Here is a 19,454-nt window from a genome sequence, read left to right as displayed (position 1 = left end):
ATAAGATATACCATCATAGGAAAATTTGTAATTGTTGAAAATACTGTGCTGAAGAAAATCATACAGACTTCCTCATATCCGCTGATAACTACATTATCACAATGTTGATGATGTAATGTGAACGATTTATTTTGGCAGAGGTTAAAGTAAGGCGTTAGCTCTGTGTGCTACACAGTTTATTACACATCTCTCTGTGTACATGACGTCAGCAGCCTCACAGTGATGGGATTTATGGTTAAACTTTGATGGAAGTTTTGACTTTGTCTCAGGAGGTTGCTGCTCATTCCCCGTTTGAAACCGATTGAGTGTCGTAAGGACAAACTACATGGTCGTTCAGGTTGGAGGTCTTGTTGCGTTTTCCTGTGCTCCCGGTTTGACTCTTTTTTGATGCATGTGTTTTGCAGGAGTTTATTATCTTGGAAACGTTCTCGTTTTTCAGCTTTTTTCTACGATTTCCTGAAAAATAACATTTCTTTTTGGCTGAGGTGGTCATTACATGACTAACAGGGAAATTGTGTATAGAATCAGCTAATTAAAACTTCACCGTAATACTTTTAATGAAAACCACAAGAATTCATTTATTTATTCCTCATGAAGTAATAGAAAATAGAAAAACACCAGAATGCTTTAAGTGACTTTCTTAAAAAAAAAAGAAAGAGAGAAAATACCAGGCTTTATCACGCGCTCTCTTGTCTTTGAAGAAATCTGAAAAGCAGAGTTAAAAAAAAATCTGCTTCTAAACTTGATGGTCTCATAAAGGATACATTACACCTCAAGTCTCTTTGATATGGGGTTAACTTTGTTATATATGTAGAAACTGAGCTTGCCCCCTTTTTCCTGATGCAGTGTGACATCTTCTATTGTTGTGTTTTTACTCTTAAGCTGGTTGTACAATGAAACAGGATTGTTTTGCTTTGAATACAGCAGCGTTTTATCCAGGAAACAATATTGCTCCTAATGAAGGCTGCTCGACAGCTGTGATGGTTCTGCACAGAAGCTACAGCTCTTGTGCTCTCAAATAGCAATTGAATATTTTGCCCTTGTTCACATTTGCACAATAAATGAACTCTGCCCACTTCTGTTGTCTTGAGAAATATCCAGGGCTGAGGTTCAGTTTTAGTTATTTCTGGGAAGAAAACAAAACTCTGAAGTCTATTCGACATTATGAGGTCTTTGTGGACTGTTTAATTCCAAATGCAGCCAATTATTGACAAAACAATGTCGTTATATGTGCTAATTGCTGCTGTAGTTAACATTTTTAATTGAGTGTGAGCCACTTGACCCCACAATCAGCCTAACAGAATGAAAATGATGGCACAAGGGGGTTGCAGTTCTGCTTAGAAACGACTACATGCTGTACACAATGCCACTGCCAAATTCACACTCTCGGACACATGGTGTTTGTCTCTGGAATGCTTTTCAGTGCTTTCCATTCTCCATTCCAACACTGTCTTCACAAAGGGGCCATGTTATTGCCTCTTGATTAATTTAGCCAAGCACATTCATATTGGATCTTTAAATGCTTATCAGTGTTGGTGCAATTACATGCTTCATTATGTATGTAATAGTTTTCCACTGTGGCCCTTAATGTGTGCATGTTTATTTCAGACTCTGGTTCATGTTCGGGTCGTGTGTTTTCCCCAAAGGCTTTATTCTTTGTCTTTAATTTTTGAGGTTGTCCTTGCTCTGTTGCTAAGGTAACGTGAAGAATACTGGGAGCTGTACTGGGCTTTCAGATATCAATTAAAGCCAAGGGCAGTGCAGCCCTGAACGAATGTTGGCACATATGGCAAATGGATGTTTTGTGTGTGTGTGTGTGTGTGGTTGGGCTGCATGTGTGTATACATTAAAAAAAAAAAGATTTTTCCAGTGTAGGTGTTTGCGTGCCTGGGCTGCACATGTGGATATGCGTGTGTGTGTGTGCCTTTGCCTGTTCCCAGATGTATTCCACTTAGAAATAAAGCAGACTTCTCCTCTCACCCCTGTGCTGTCACTCAAATCTCTAATTGGCCCACAGTCTCTTGAACGCAGCTCTTTGAGCATGATTGTACTCCTGTTTTCTTCTCTCTGCTGTTTCCACTCCACCCTTTGGCTCTGCCGGCTTGGCTGGCAGGCTGGAAGGCACCAGCTCACCTATTGTACCGGCCCCAGAAACACAGCTATGGGCTAAATCAGTGCAGAATGTAAAACACAGATGGCCATTGACTCACAAATGGGTTCATGGAAAATGAGGGAGTCTCCTGTGTCAAACTCTGCTGAGTCCACTCTGGAGCAGTAGCTTTTTTTTTTCTAATCTCCTTTTTTATTCCTCTGTCTCATCTGTCAGTCCAGCCATCCACCACACTCCCAGCATCCTCTCCTTTCTCCCCTCCTAGCTCCACTCTCCCAGACTCTCCTTTCTCACGCGCTCTGAGTACACACATTCCTCTCCCTCTTCTTTTCACTCTGTCCCTCACTATTTCTCCATCCTGGCCTCCCTCTCTCTTTTGTCGCCTCAGGCTCCTAGTCGGGGTTAATTAGCATTGAGTTGAGCTGTGTTTAATGGTTAATGTGATTTCCTCCTGCTATACCACTCCCTCCCCTCCCTGCAGATTTAGCATCTATCCACGCAGGCTGCCAAGCAACTGCATTAAGACCAGTGGCCTCACCTACCTGCCTACCTGCTTGCTTTGGCTGTCAGTCACTTCGCCTACCTGCAAGGGATCTAGGCCCCCTCCCCAATTTCTCTGTCTCTCTAGGATGCTAGATATAGAGTGAGTGGGAAGGAGCAGCGGAGAGGCACCGAGAAGGAGAGAGTGAGGTTGGACCATATAATAAGAAACAGGTGAGAGAGGGAAAGACAGAGGGAGATGGGAGAGATGAGAGCCACAATATGTGGGGAGAGGAAGTGAGAAAGACAATGTGATAGATCTGACAGGAACAGAGCGAGATTGAATATGGGGGAGAGATGAGAGGTGGGGGGTGGTGGGAGGGGGTGCGACGAGAAGACAAAGCAGACGAAATGCTGCCAGTACCTGTTATTCTGCTTTCTTTGGGTTGGGAAGAGAAGGGCTTCCATTGCTATGCCACACCACACCGCAGCCGGAGAACAGGCTGAAGTGGAGGGGAGTGGATGTGAAATTTTAATCACCTCTCTCTGTTTGTAATTTTAGTAGACCCTCAATCAAATCAAAAAGCACTGCCAACACTTTCAAGAGCGTTCCTTTGGCAGCCCACTGCCCTGCCCGCTGTTGAAGTATTTAAACTAGAATAGCATCTTGCAACCAGAGTACAGTGCAATACAGACATGTATGTGAGTGTAGGTATGTACTATTAACCTGTAATATAACCTGCTTGTTAAATCTCATATGTTTGTGCAGTTGCATGTAAGCTTCACTCTCTCCACACTGTTACAACTACATTAGTGGAGTTTTTAACCCATCACAGATCAATGCTTGGATCATCCTTCCTGTGTATTGTTGTATTGTTATTATTGTTGTATCTCTTCCCCTGCTGCCATCTGCAGAGGGCAGTAATGCATACAAACAGACATTTGGAGGTGTTTTTAGTGACACTAGAGCTGTGGCCTGTTGATAGGTTGGATGGTCACTGTGGTAAAACTTTCTATATAATCTATACAATAGTTGCTGAGATATGTAAATCTGGACCAGATATTCGTGGTGCCCAGAGGATTAACCCCAAATGACTTTAGTGATTCCCTGACTTTTCTTTTTCTAGCGCCATCATGAGGCTGACATTTGTGGTTTTGTCTCAACAACTCAATGGCTTGCCATGAAATTTGCTACAGATAGCTGTAGGCTCATGTTTTCCTCTTTAATTATGTTTTGTTTTGTTTTTGCAAAGTCACCATTTCACGTTTTTCCATTCTTATGTTATATTGTTTCGTACTAGTTTAAAAAAAAAAAAAAGGTGTGCAAAACAACAGCACATTTAGTGGTAGTAATGAGCTCATAAACAATTTGCCAATAAGACTACATTGCTAAAAGGACATTGCTGATACATGTGTCAGGCCTTAAGGATATTTACAGTGCAGTTTTGGGAGATAAACTAAATGTAAACAAAATCTGATTTATTCATACTTAAGGCTTCCCAGGATACTTTAATTCTGGGCAGATACTGTGCAGATTTGCCCGATTATAAACCAAAATTGCTCGTCCCAACAAATTTTAGAGCTGGGCCAAATTTCCACATATTGTCCACATCTTCCCAGCCATCTGGTCGGGTCCATATTCTTCTTTTGTCTTTTTTGCTTTTCAATCAAAGTAGAATTATAGAAAGTAACTGCCTCTCTCTTTTTTGTCAAAGAGAGAATGAGAATGAGAATGTGTGTCAGGGGTTCAGTGCTAACATTTAATATGAAAGATTGTGACCAGAACTGTGAAATGCAAGCTTGGTCTTAACTGAATATACAAGATTAATCCTTGTCCTACAACACAGTGTCTCTTTATTGACTATCCCAGAGTTATGTGTCTTCTTTTTACTTTAAAAGATTAATACTTTATTGATCCTTGAGGAAAATGTCACACAGCAGCAAGTAAATATTTAATGACACAATCAGATGGAAGGCCATCTCCATAAAGGTGTCGCTGATTGCACGAAGGCCAATCAGTGGAAAACAACAAGGCAACAGTATTATATTAGGTTGTTATTGCAGATTCTAAATCAAAATGTGAAAGTAGAAGTCCATCCAGAAGGTATTCATATTTTAATAGTTGTACTTAAGGGCTCTCCAAATAGAAACAGCAGTGGTGGAACCGTGCAGCAGGTTTGTAAAAGAATGGTTTCTCAATGTTTCTGTCGTTTGTCTGTTTAACAGCCGGGGTATGTGAAGCTGTCCAAGCCAGTGGCCCTGTGGACCCAACAGGACGTGTGCAAGTGGTTGAAGAAACACTGTCCTAATCAGCACCAGATCTACAGCGACTCCTTCAAACAGCACGATATCACAGGTACTTTTTGGCACCTGCACTTACCTGTGCAGTGGCTGTCATGCATTCTGCAGCCGAGAGAACCAGATCTGTATGGTTAAAGCCTAGCAGACCTGGTTTTTGTACTGTGGCTGCTACAAGGTGATTAGGGGTTGATGCTTGCAGTTGCATTATTTTTTGGAAATTACTTTCCAAGTTTGTATTCATGATAAAGTATCTCTCTGTTATCAGGTCCAGTAATTTGCTTTGTCATGAGTTTGTCTAGAAGAATTCATATTGGTGACAGTGGATTGGTGCAGTACCATCCACAACTTTTTTCAGATTGAGTGAGCAGTCAACATTTGGGGGAGCACAATTTGTCTCTTTCTTAGAACTCTGCTGCATTTGCTATTTCTTGTCTCATTCATAACATCCCAGGTGCACCCTGCACCCACTATCTGCCCCCTGCAGTCCTGCCACCCGGCCCACCCGTCTGTCCGTCCCTTCCCTTCCCACTGTCAGCATTACCACTGACAACAGTTGCCACGTCAATCACTCCTCTAACGAGGCTCCTCAAGGTCACCTCGGCGCTAATGACACTCCGGTCCGCATAGCAACAGACGACCATTAATTGCCATGCACTCTTCCTCTCGGAGTGCGACTGATCACATTAATATGTTTATTTGTCGCTGTCGAGGACCTCCTCGACTCAGTGACTGGCTGGCAGGATAAATCGCTCGGCGGTCATGATGAGTGAATGATGATAATGACTCATGCTCCCATTTTACCCTTTGATACATTTTGACTGATGTTTGCATGGTGAGTTTTGAGATTTAGCATCCTCTGTTTAATGGTCTGAAAATATGAATCTTGCTGCTCTGCAGTTTAAGTTGCACACATATCTCATCAGTGGCCCAGAGGTCCAGGAGATAATCCACAGTTCATTGCATGCTCGCTGAACCCCTGCTACATTGTGGATCTATTTTCAAGTCAAACCACTTTGGAAGATTTTATTTTGTTTTCTTTTCACTCAAGGTACGGGACAAGCACTGCTGACTGAAACACCAGTTGTAGCTTTTTTTTTTTTTTTATAGCTTTTTTATTCAATTGAGTTTTATGTGCAAAATGAAAAAGGACTCTGAGAGGCTACCACTAAAGACACTCCTCTTATATCTGTGCAGTGTTTGTTATCGCATAAAAGAGAAATCAAGTCAAGTGCGGTCATCCAGTCATTCATGTGGTAGAAATTTCTCTTGAGGTCCATATCTAATTAAGGAAAACTAATCTAACTTTAAGATTAAACGCCTGAGTGTTCCTGACAAGCCTAATGCATTCAGTTATAGTCTGTAAATAAATTATATTTTCTCTTATTAGTCTGTCAGTGATTAAAACATTAGAACTCAGCTTCCTAATGGTGTATTAACTTAATGACCTGTGTTTGTTATTAAGGTGTAATGGTTTTTTTTTTACAGAATCATACAGGAGAGGAAAGGGTTAACCAAGAGAGGCATGCACACTCATGCACGTACAGTACTCGCACACATGCTTTCCTACTGGCACAATTAGGAGATAATGACATGCACAAAACCTGCAAGTAATTCAGTTTGTCTTCACATCGAGCATTAATTAACAGAACCCAATTAAAACGGGCCAAGCCACACCAATTGAGCTCACAAGGCAATTTGCATCCCAATCAATCTTTGAAATATTATGCGGATATTTTTTTTCTGTTCCTACACCGTGTTAGAATAAACAAGGGGGAAACAAATGATGAATGGAATATTGTTGTGGAACACAATCAAGCGTAGACAAACAAACAGTGAGAATGAATACATTTACACACGCATGCAAACATGCATCTGAGAATATCCATTTGTTCAGACACAAGCTGCAACACTTGAAAACTGGAGATGTATGTGTATGTTTGTGTGTGTGTGTGTGTGTGTGTGTGTGTGTGTGTTTGCATGAATGGGTCTGATTTTTGGTTTCTTCTCCAGACTGTCCATAACAGAATATTCAACCCTCTTTTCGGCTGCCAGCGGTGCTCAATTTTACTTGCCTTGGCAATGTAGTCATCCCTTCATAAAGTAGCAAATCAATAAACGGTCTCTATTCCAGATCATAATTCAAACAGGCATTTGTGTCCTCCCTCCTTTGACATAAAACAGTGGTGAGGGAAATGCATTTTCACTGCGTATCGGGGCTGGTGCAACATTTTAACGTTGAGTGACTTCAGTATGCAGCAGCTGCCTCCCTGCTAGGGCTCCTGTAACCTCAGCCAAAGAAATCAATGTTTCCCATCCTCCCTCCAGCGTCTACTGCCAAGAAACCCTTTCCTCCTCTCAATCTTCACCTCCCACCCCCAACAGAGACAACGCCGAGTTTGACTTTAACACCCAGTTGTCATTAAAAATGCATTAAAGCATATTAAGGCATAATTAGATATTAGTCCCTAATCCGTTGTAATTACAAGGACAAAGCTCTTTTGGTAAGAGAATAACTTGGCACGATAAATGAGTTAAACACACAATTTCCGATACCTTAGATGTAATCAGCACAAAAGGTGTGATTACAAAGGTAATCAAAAGCAGGAGGGTTGAAAAAAAGAGGAAAAAGGGTGAGTCACTGTTAAGTTTTATTTTAGAGATTCAGAGAAGACCATTACATCACACGGTGGAAATTCAGAGCCTCTCCGAAGGCGTACAACGGCAGAATTAGATGCAGCTGTAGAGGTCAGCTGCAGGGATGAGTTTAGGAACTTTTGAATGTGTGTGGGGGGGGTGGGGGTGGGGGGGGTATTAAAGAAGTGGGGAATATTCGTAAATGAATAAAAATGTGTGAAGACTCACACTGCTTATTGTCACTAGTTGTCAAATATCCCACAGCCATTGACCCACAGACACATACTGTAGATAGGAGGTTCTCCACCTCTTCCACATTGGAACGAGACACCTTGAATGAAGAGACACAAAATATCATTTGCGTCTCTCTGTAGTCGTTTTGTGTCACTTTGTGGTTGTTTGATTGACTCCCCAACAAGATATATCAACAGTCAGCTCATGCAGGGGGTCCTGTGCCACCCCTGGCCACCCCTCAGCCCCACCCCTGCTAGGTACCCAGTCATCCAGCCAGCCAGCTGCCTAATTTGGAAATAGTGTGGGTTTGATAAAAACAGAGACAGCTGTGCAGTGTGAATTGGGACCTGAAAAGGCATAGAAACTACTCCCACCATGCACTGGAAAGACTGCTTTGAATACTCTGATAAATGAATAACCAGCCTCATAATACCCACTGATGTATGGTGTCATAAGGCCTTATTCTGAATAATTAATAGCCTGTAATATTAGTGGTTTAATGAAGGGTGGCCTGTCTCCAGCAGCTCACTCTATACCACCTCAGTTCTTGTAAAGGTCTGTTTGCATCCCCCCACCCTATCCACCACCCCACCACCGCCCCCCTCGCCAGTTGATGGTTGCCTGATCCATCATCTCTCCACTTTGAAAGTAACGGCAGCCTGAGTAGCTCCGGCCGTGATCTCCTCATCCACTGGAAGGTCTCACACTGGGTCCAAAATGTATATTTGATGAGCCACACAAAAGGATGAAAGGTGACAAATGCTATTTTAAAAACCAAACGAGGACGCCCAGCAACAGGCGTAAACAGCACTTGAGTGATGAGACAATGAATTCTGTGGGCGCCAGACTGCTGTCATAAAAGTGCTGCTGTGTAATAGAGGAACAGGCATATAGTAAACGAGTCCAAGGGACTAACACTGCTCCACATCAACTCTCGAGCCACATAACGGCTCCACTGGTGGCCATTGTTTTGTGTAATTTCCAAAAGGGGAAATTTAAACAGCTCAGTGCTGATGACTTGTTTGGGGGACAATTTGATCCACAAACAGAGAGAATTGTAGTTAATGATGCCACTGGCAAGGTGATTATATAGCAATGTGTAATATAAAATGAATTACTGTTAATCCAATTGGATGTTTTCAAAGTGTCGTCCTTGTTTCTTCTTATGGAGAGTTTGGGAATTCATCTACAGAGATTGTAATGACATGCAGCAGAGCAGTTACATGAAGACATGTACTCTTATATAGTATACATCCATAATGATAATGTTTACAAACAAATAAAGATAGTGTATTCTTATCTTATTACTATTATTATTCAATTACTGTCTGCCTTTGTAATCACATGAAGACAGGAGAAAAGCCTGGACCTGCCGAGAAGAGAAAAATGAGTCTTGATATTCAAGTCATTACAGGCCATGTCCCCCGTGAGCCAGTTATAATGATGAGTGCATGGAAATTAGAGCTTTAGCCAAAGTCACGTGATTACTCTCTGAGTCTCAGTACTCTTCTGCCACTTCAGTCTTTTACCAGTATGATTCACCAGTGGCCACCAGCTAAGACTGACTACAACCAGGCACTGCCTCAGTGAAGCCTTCAGGCATGTGTGAAGTTAACTTTTTGCAGTTTTATCATTCTGGTGCTGTTGCTGTTTGTGTATCTTTCAAAACCTAGTATGACTACCTGCATTAGGTTAATCTGTCCCAATTGCAGATTCAGAGCTTTAGCTGTGTGTTTATTAAGCCTATGCAAGGGCTTGTGTATTGGATTATGTGATGACTTATTAATGGGGCTAGGCAATATGTTTGAAATCAATGTCATGCATGTGAAAATAATTCAAGTTACATCAGTTGATAATATCAGCACAGGCTCAGGGACTACAAATTTCTAACCGAAGTCTTTCCTTACAAGCTGGAGATGTGGACTTTGGTTGACAGGGGCCATTTTAAGGAGGTGGATAAACCTGCACTAGTGAATATGTTCTAATAATCATATGTATCACAATATGCCAAATGTATACAAAATCATAAATAGTCAAACTGATGAATCAATTGTGTTCCATCTATTGTGATTGAAGTCTGCATATGTGTACCAGCAAAAACTTGTTAGTTCTCAATTGCAACTTGCGCATAAATTTGTAAAGCAAGGCAACTTCATTTCCAGCACAGAGGCAATTCAAAGTGGTTTTTTTTCGTAAGGTAAAGAAAATGAAAACAACTGAACTAAAATATAGTAAAATTAAAAATCTGTCAAACAGAGGCACAGGAGAGCAGCAGTTCTTCAAGATAAGATGAACAATAACGTACTATGGTCACATCATCCAATATGATTCTGCTGAAAGGTCCCAAAAGATCTCACGTGTTTACTAGTGCGGGTCAGCCTCAGTGTGTGTGTCTGTGTGTGCGTGTGTGTGTGTGAGAGATCATTGTGATTTCTTCCACCTTTGACAAGATATCTGCAGTTATAGTTCCATAATAACCTTGGAAATCCATAGTCATTTAACTCAGGACGGCTAGTTAGCTACCGCTCCACAGTAAACCTTCCAGTTATTTCAGTAGTGTGCACTGACACAACAGAGTTAGAGTCCCAGTGAGCTGTCTACAGGTTGTTAGCCCTAGCTAACCAACAGAGGTGTGGTATAATGATCAGCAAACTGAAATAGATCAGTAGTGGTGAAATCAGCGTGAGGCTACTGCTGCTGTGACAAGTGGAGGATCGAGGCAGCTTATTATCTGTGGGGGTGTGTATTTGTGTGTGTGTGTGTCTCTCTCTCTCTCCCTCTATAGCTGCCTGAACTAGCTTCATTACTTAGACTGAACCCTGTTCTCTATGGGATTATAACTGGCCTCCTCTGCCACAGTCTGGAATAGCATTAGCATTGGATCACAGGTGCCCAGTAGGTGCAGTAGCCATTTAGCTGCATGGCCGCGAGCAACCGGTCACGTTTACTTTGAGGACTTCAAGCTGTGCTATATCACAGTAAATACCAGTGAGGGATATGCCCGGAGCTGCTATTTGCTGTGTTTTGTTGGTGTCAGCTGGTTGAATCCAATGCAGTTATCCCACGTTCCTTCTTGAAGGGGATCCTATTACAAATGGCAGCAAGAAGTACACTCACAATCCAGCGCTCCACACTCGCTTCAGTTGTTATTCTGTGCTTGACAGAGTGTAGTGCAGGTTTGGAGTGCAGTTTGCCAGATGCAGCTCAGTGACATTTATCCCCAGAAGACACACATATGGGCACACAGCTGTGCAGGAGATTTGAGAAATATGTGTGACTTGTATGGAAGATTTACCTGAGGAGTAGTCATAGAATACATTCCTGCACCGTATCGTCGGCTTCCAGCACGGCTGCCAAAACATGTTAGGGCTGAAAAGAACCATTTTAGAAGTTGGAGGGAGTGGAGGGTTAATTCTCTGCCTTTGTACTCCTGCTTTTACCCACGGCTGCCCCACACGCAGTGAAAATTAGCATGGCGCTGTAGCTCCACCTGCAAAATGAAGTGGACTCCTGCAGGATCTGTGTCCATGATTGGTCTACATAGTGTATGTGTGTGTTTTTTTGGTGTGTTTGTGTGTGTACAAATGCACTTTAAGCTCCCATTCATCAAAGCTGTGGTTGCCTGTGCCAGGCTATGGCTGGAGATTAATCTGCTTCAACCCAACACTGCTGCTCACCCACCACTCATTAATCTAATTCCCAGGGACAATGTGTTTGTGTGCACATCAGTGTGTTTCTGTAAAAGTATGTGTGTATAACACATGTGCCCATATTTGGTTTGTGTGTAAAAATGCACTCAGTACAATATAGCTTATCATTCATTATTTAGTATAGCTACAATGGAACTCTACTAAAATACAGACTCCTGGATATGAATTGCAGAGATGGAGGAAACTCATACTGTATGTGAAGTTGAGAAATATTCAGTGAACGGCGAAAACAGGAGCAGCTCATCTTCCTGGGATTTTGGATCCACTCACCCCCTTACAGAAAGAGGGAAGGAAATTATTTACCTTACTCCAGGAGGGCAGATAAGTATGGTAGTCAACAAGCTGAGTGGAGAAGCAGTGAGATAGGAGAGAGAGAAGGAAACAGGGAAGGCTTGAAAATAAGAATAATGTATAAAAAGAGCAGAAGTCAGGGGTGTACAAAACTGTACAAAGAGTCCTCTCTGTCCTCTCTCACCATAGTTTAGGGCTGAACGATATGCAAAAATAAATCACATTGCAGTTATTTTAACAGATATTGCAATTATGGTACGAGTCCCAAAAATATATGTAAATATAAATCTGTGAAGATGGTGATAAAGTGAGTTTTGCTGGGTTCTATATCAAACCAGCTTGTTCCCCTTACATGTGGAGAATATGATTTGTAGGCCGAGGTGTCTTTGTAGCGCCACAATGCTTCATTTATGGTGCGTTTTGACACATTTTATCTTTATCACAAAATTGTAGCTCCTGCAATTTGAGTATTGGACTTGGCCATATTGCAATTTCAATAATATTGTGATTTTATTGTCCAGGCCTATAATGTCACAGTCATTGTTAATAATAGGAAGTAGACTTGCCCTTAAATTTCAGCTTCTGAGGCTGTTGCATGCTTCTCACTCAGTGCTCAACAAATACACAAACCGCAGCACACACCTCTTAAAAATCTGAGACATCCCTGTACTGACACCAACATCCCTGCTGGTGATTGGCTTGTTGGTCTGTGAGACTCCTTCTCTTCCACCTCCTGCCAAAGCACAGCAAAGTCAACATAGTTATAAAGACAAGAAGAATAGGAAGTAACACACATCCTGTGCAAAGGCAAATAAATAAATAGCCACAGGAAAGAATTGTCACAATTTCATCTTATCATGCTTTTTTCTTCTCATGTGTGCATGCTGTAGATTTGTCCACAGCACCCACTACAGTGTCGCACAGCAATGGCAACTCCCACACGGACGAGTGCACGGCTCTCGCATGTATGTACAGAGGTTCACCATTGAGAGCTTAAACTTCCTGAAGGAGAACAATCTCGTTCTTCAATCTTGTTTTGCTTCTGTATAAATAAAATCGATGTTGGCATCAGCACTAAGCTTATCGTCCACGATGGTTCCCAAATATTTATACTGCTGGACTGCAGTCACAAGCTCCTTTTAAATGACTGTAGGAGCAAGAGAATTATGTACTCTTGTCACGCCTTGGTGAACTGTTCACACATAGGTTGTTGATGAAAACACATACTGATTCACATTTTATTTTGCCCCGTTATCATAAATTTGCTTAAATGTGTCTAGTGAGAGGAGAGGAGAGGGTGAATCCAATCACTGCTCTGATAAAAGAAGCTGTTATGGCAGAACCACAGATAGAGGAAGTGGATAAAGTGTAAAAAAGCCAGTGATTATACACATGCTCAGGACTCGATGCCCACATTAAATTCCCTGTTGCTAAGTGAGGAGGTGACGGCACAGTCACTATGAGCGTGTGCAGTATATGTTTTGGGTCAGGAGTTAATGATTTTCTGCTGTGTCTTCTTTGTGTCATTTTACATTGGCCTGCCAAATGAGGCCGTGGTCTGTCGTAGTACTGTAACTGTGTAGAATTATCCATGCAGCAAAACACCAAGCTGACATCGTCTGTGGCGCCTTTTTCCAGCCGATTCGCTAATTTTCACACTTTCAGACTTTTCTGCAAGCATCTCTCTCTCGCTTACCTCATTTATTTCCTCTTGGTCAATTTTCTTCTGTCCTGTACCCTTCCTCCTCCTCCTCCTCCTCCTCCTCCTCCTCTCCTCATGGCCATGCTACACTGCTCGGTGTATTAATTGTGGTTTGAAAAATTCCCAGCTGAGGCTTGGTGGGACTGTCGATGCCAATGACTCAGAACTGCAGGGCAAGAGAGTGAGAGCTTGGACTCCTTACAGAAGCTGTTCCACCCTGCTGATACTGCCTCACCGAGCGGAAGGAGCGGCACGTAGGCACCCACCGCCGAGAACTGGCAGTTTGTTTGGAGTCAGATATCAGGCCTGATTTATTAAAATCTCAATGGCAACTTTAGTGAATTAAACATTCATGCTAAATGCTGTTCATGACCAATTCTTAATCACTACTGGAAGGTTTTATAAACCCTAATGCTCTGTTAGGGGTCCTGGAGACTCTTTAAATACCTAACACTGTTTTATCACCTTTACACTTTACTTTTATTATAGTTGAATGTTCTTTTATACTATTTTATACTTTTATATATTTAAAAGAGCTACTTGCAATTTTGCTATTGCTACATAGTTAATGTTAGCATTAACAGCTGTTTACTTACCAGTTTAAAAAACCAGAAGAAAGGTTGCAAGTTAGGATCAAACTTCATCCCTTTACTCACCACTAGCAGTGGAAAGCGGCAGAGAAAAACTTACAAATGGCCCCTTTAAAAGTCCATTTCACATTTGAATTCTCCATTTTTTTAAAATCAGGATACAGCTGCCTTTGGATGTGTTTGTGGGAACAGCTAAGCTTTAGGCCTCTGGCGGGGTGTTGGGTGTTTGACTGACAGTTTAGGGAGGATTGTTTGGAGACACACTGGTTGTCAACCCACTGTTGTATGTTTTAGCCCTGCATAGCCTAGAAATGTTGATAGACTAGCCCACATAGCTTTGGTTATTATATTATTTATGTTTAGTTATTTAAGTCTTCTGTTACAACATTCAACATTCAGAAGGACCTTTTGTGTTGTGAGGTTGTGTTCCTCTCAGAAAGTGGAAGTCTGGAAGCTGGGCTAGCTGGCTTCAACTTGGAAAGTGGACGATAGTTAGCTGAACTTGCCAGTGTTAGTAGCCGTTCCCACTGGAAATTATTTTTGGTTCATTTTTTCAAAATGTGCCATCAGCAGCTCCTGCACATTCAGTGTTGTGTTCCTCACAGCAACACATTAGTCCATGATTTGATTTGAGTTGATTTTGTGTCATGGAGTGACTAACTTGTGAAGTCAGAGAGTACATGAGTCAAAACAAACACAGGATTTTTACACCGAGCTAATGACATGTTTCAGTTTGTACAGAAAATGACACATTATTTATTTTTCTGGTGTCTCAGAGACACCAGCTGTAAATCATGGTTAAATTAACAAAGATTTTCATATGCTTTACATGTGTCATTGGTGTTGACAGTACTTTATACAAAGCACTGCCCCTTCCAAATCCCAAGTAATATGTAAATAAGTTGATTTAGATTCGAATATACTGTTCATTTATTTGTCAGTCATCCCTTTGTTGGCTATAAAGTCATTCACAGTTTCAGAAATAACACATTAAATGAAAGTGTTAAGTATTAAATATTATTAATACACTAATTCCAATTAAGAGAGACACACATCATATTTATATACAATCATATGATACTTTAATATTGTATTTACAGCTTTTCTACAAAGAGCAGTGTCCTTTACTGCCGCGTGTTAGAGGGTGAAAAGAGGCCGTCAAGCGTTTGGTAGAGAGAGTGAGGTTAATTTATGTAAGCGCACGGTAAAAACTAAAGGTGACGGAGATGGCCTTAACACCACTAACATCACCACTTTATCACCTCATCAGTGCACTGTTCAGGGAGATTTTACCACATACTGGGTTTTAATAAGGTCAGAAGAAAAAAAAGAAGAGGAAAACAAATATCTGAAGGAAAACAGATTGGTTGTCCTTTCAATTATCATTAAAGCCAGTGTCAACAAAAGATAAGGATTGAAAGAAACAATCTCTCTCTGTCAACATGTGAACATCTCAATAAATAATCCCAAAAGTTTTGTTGTTGTTGTTGTTTGTGATACGTTAGGAAGGATGCTGTGTGAGTCATCTTTGTATCTCCTGGTTAGAAAGCTGTGTTCTATCTCTTGTATCTGCTGGTATTTAAGATAGACATCACTAAAGCAGAGAAAGAGTGAACCTCTGTTTCCATGCCGATCTATCTTTGGTTGCACACTGAGGTGCCAAGTGATGGTTGGTCAATATTAATAGACTCATGACAGCATGCTTTATGTGCACGTCGGTTTTCTTCTGTCAATTCTGTATGTCCCCCCTCTTCTTCCCAACTTTCCGCCCTCTGGCCTGCCTTTGATTCATCAGTCCACTTTCTCTTTCCACCTCACTGATCTTTTTCCTTTCCTTCTTCCCATTTAATATGCCCCCCTCACTTCTGAGGCTTTATGAACCTACTTAGCTCCCAAGTGTTCATGCGTACTTTGAGCGCCATTTTGCATTGAAGCATCTTAACTATGTTTGGCATTTTACCCCCATCTGGCCATATCACCAAGCAAAGAGCTTCTTTTGTTAAGGCAGGAGAAAACTGGCCTAACACAGTCAACGTTATAACACTAGCACTTAAGGGTACTTAGCTTCCCCAACTACTCCCTTTTGTGCTGTGGTAGCAAAGTGGTAGTGTGGAGCTCTGCATTTCCTAACAATTTAAAATAGATCATCCAAACAAGTGAAGAGACATGAAATTATCTAGTCTGCCTCTCTCTCTGTTGTTGTTTTTAAAAGAGGCATTAAATAAGAACTCCCATTTAATGTATGTAAATCCAATTTCAGTCTCGCATCAGTAATGAATGAAGATTCATATTTGTTCATTTTAATGATACAACAGTAAACAGACACAGATGAGATTTAAAAAGGAGGAAAAATGGAGGGAGAAGAATGTGACAGGCTGCCGCGGCTGTCGGCCAATCAGAGCCTGATTCTGCCCAGGCAGCCATCAGGGCAAAGGAGCAAAAGGAGCTGCTGGGGTTCAACCAAATGCCTTGTAATTACCCTGAATTATCATCCTATCTGCTTACATCCCACGTTACAAAGGCACTCATAACAAGCGTTAATAATTACACCATACTCTACTCGTGTTTTATCAGCAGCCCAAATCCCCTTCATAGAAACTGATTGAATGATTAAATTATGGATTTTACACAAGGATTTGCAATTAAGGAAAGAACTGTGAGGGAATTTCCTCAAGGAATGTAGAGCACTGATATTCCTGTGAAACATGCTGTGTTTTTAGGATGGTATGCTTCACATTGAGCTGTGCTTAGTTTAATAGAAGCTTCAGAGTAAATGGTGATCACATAAGAGGGACTGACGTAAAACAGTTTGATTTTATGTCAGAAACAATGCTGCAGCCTGGAAAAGCTTCAGGATTTCACTCTTTGTTACCAACATGCAATGCACAACTTATCCAACTTTAATCTTCTGACTTTTTGTTTGGATGTGTGTTTCCTCACTCTGCTCTTCCACTGACATAAATGCTTCATCTGTACCCTTTTAGTGTGTGCCCAACAGTGCATGCTGAAATCCCACTGGTTTCAAGCTCTGTCTGTCCTCTAACCTTCAACCCTGTTTTTTATTTTTTTATTTTGCTTTTTTTCCATGCAGGGCGGGCTCTGATGAGATTGACAGACAGAAAGCTGGAAAGAATGGGCATCATGCAGGAAGCCCAGAGGCAGCACATCCTGCAGCAGGTCCTGCAGCTTCGTGTCCGGGAGGAAGTCAGGACCCTTCAGCTTCTCACACAAGGTAGACTTTTCAACTCTGAAGCTTCGGCCAGCATGAAATACATATATACTGTATATATACACACACATTCTGTTCACATTTCACCCTAATACTGTGAATCACGTCTAGCATATAATTTGCTCAAACAAGTTTCACAACAGTCCAGGTTTTCAGAGCACATACTGTATCTGTGTCTCTCCCGGGTAAAGATTATTCACAAGGAGACTGACATCTCACATTCTGATAAATATTCAAATCATTTACTGTCAAGTATTTATGCACATGCCATCTGTAGTCATGGCCATCACTGCATGTTTTAAAGCCCTCAGCCTGGTAAACATGATGACTTCTCGATGCCGAAGGCCACATTTTCTTCTCAATGTCATATAGAGCTATCATGTTAGATTCCATAATTAATTGATGCAGTTTTAAGTCCTGGTAAATTTATTTATTCTTATGGGTTCACTCAAGAAAAGAATACGTGTGAATGTTACACGTAGTGTCTGACTGGTGAACTATGACACGTAAATTTGCGCCATTGACTGTTACGCCACCGTTTTCACAGTGAGGGGACAGAAAGTTGGAGAGTTCAAAATAGAGGGAGCTATCGTGGCTTAGTCACTGTGTTGCACCTGCATGAACTTTTATTTAAGCTCCTCTGTTGGAGTAAATGCTGTCCCACAAAAGAGCAATGGTTTCTTTTGAAAAAAAAAATTTTGAACTTGTGAACTGAGCTATGCTATAAAGCTGATGAGCGTGCTAACAGAGCATTAACAAGCTTGTTAGCTTTTCTTCACTGATAACCTTTTATTGAATGACATGGTGTGCCAGAGTAAACAAAATGCCAGGTAGAAGTAAACAGTACTATGGAGAGAAAACAGAGAGATTCTTCAGGAGCTATTGTGACTGATTAGCGCCAGCTTGCCTAGCAAGTTGATGGTTAGCTCACTGGCTACAGCATTTCACCAGCTAGCTCTACCAGCGGTCACCAAACATCCAGCCTCATGTACCTTGTGTGAATGAGCAAATGCCATTTTTGTGTGACTGCTGCATAAAGGGAAGCTGTTATGTATTTATCTATTTATTTTAAAGTTATGTTTATATGCACTGTTATTGAGGCTACAAGAATGCATTGTGGGAGCTCTAATATGCATGCTGAATATATTTTTCTTTCACAGAACATTATTCACATATGTATTTTTCATCCTCGCCTTTGCTGGTTCATTGCAACAATGCTTGTAATAACAGTGGAATAGTGTGAAACCAGCACTGTGTAGCCTGTGGTGTCGTGTGTGTGTGTGTGTGTGTGTGTGTGTGTGTGTGTGTGTGTGTGTGTGTGCGCGCGCGTGCATCCTCATGCAAAACATTTCACCATACTGTAACTACTAGCCAAAAAGACTCCCGAGGCTACTTTTAAGATTGACAGCTTTGCTTACCTGCACAGGTTGGGCAGCGATAAGCTGCAGGTGAAGTTTCACTTCATATTTTCGGACAACTGTAGAGTCCATAGAATCAACCTACTGTATGCAAGGCACTTAGCTCAACCATATGTGTTAATTCATCTAACGCATGCATGAGGATAATCATGCACTGACAGAAGAACAAATACCTTAATAGTTTACCATGCTTGGGAGAAGGATCTGCACTGAAATACTGTCAAGTTCTCTGAATTCACGATTCATCATTAAGATATGTCTCTCCAGCTAATGAGCTTAGAAAGTATTAGGCTACCTGTTGAAACCACCATCTATTGTACTAATAACATCTGTCCAATAACGAGAGTGGATTTTCAACACAGTCTTCATAATTCACTCAGGTTCACGTACTCTAGATGTAAGTAATAGGTGGGTAGACGGTAATCGATAAAGATCTGTTACACCTAATAAATATGATTTCTTACAAACAAAGTATAAGTATAATATTTCAAGAATATGAAGAATGTACAGAATGATTCTGAACCATAATGCAACTTGTGCCAATTTGACTTAATTTATACATTTATCATTTTCAGTGGCATCTAAAAATAAATGTGCTTATTACAGTCAAGTGCAGTAGCTAAGTATAAATTCAAACCATAATAATAGAAAACTGAACCTACTGTTTATTTAATTTGACCTTTGACCAAAGACACGTGTGTATGAATGTGCTCCAGGTACATTCAGCTTTCCACTATTCACAATGCTCTATGTAA

General features: G+C 41.1%; 1 protein-coding gene across 6 annotated transcripts in view; it reads left to right on the top strand.

Annotated features, from left to right (window-relative positions):
- samd12 (sterile alpha motif domain containing 12) overlaps nucleotides 1-19,454 on the top strand; it is a 121,005-nt gene that overhangs the window by 24,394 nt on the left and 77,157 nt on the right. For all 6 annotated transcript variants that reach the window (XR_011693922.1, XM_071500533.1, XM_071500532.1 and 3 more), the window contains exons 3-4: nucleotides 4,817-4,946; nucleotides 17,144-17,284. Coding sequence is in view for 5 of the 6 variants with exons in the window: in XM_071500533.1 (XP_071356634.1) it covers nucleotides 4,817-4,946; nucleotides 17,144-17,284 (271 nt within the window). In the remaining variant the exon portion in view is untranslated. The remainder of the gene's footprint in view (nucleotides 1-4,816; nucleotides 4,947-17,143; nucleotides 17,285-19,454) is intronic.

The sequence above is a fragment of the Trachinotus anak genome, unplaced genomic scaffold, assembly GCF_046630095.1.
Source record: "Trachinotus anak isolate AG129_WGS33_773 ecotype Australia unplaced genomic scaffold, CSIRO_AGI_Tana_v1 ptg000016l, whole genome shotgun sequence".
In the NCBI taxonomy this organism is placed as follows: domain Eukaryota; kingdom Metazoa; phylum Chordata; class Actinopteri; order Carangiformes; family Carangidae; genus Trachinotus; species Trachinotus anak.
This window is presented reverse-complemented; position numbering and strand designations above follow the sequence as displayed.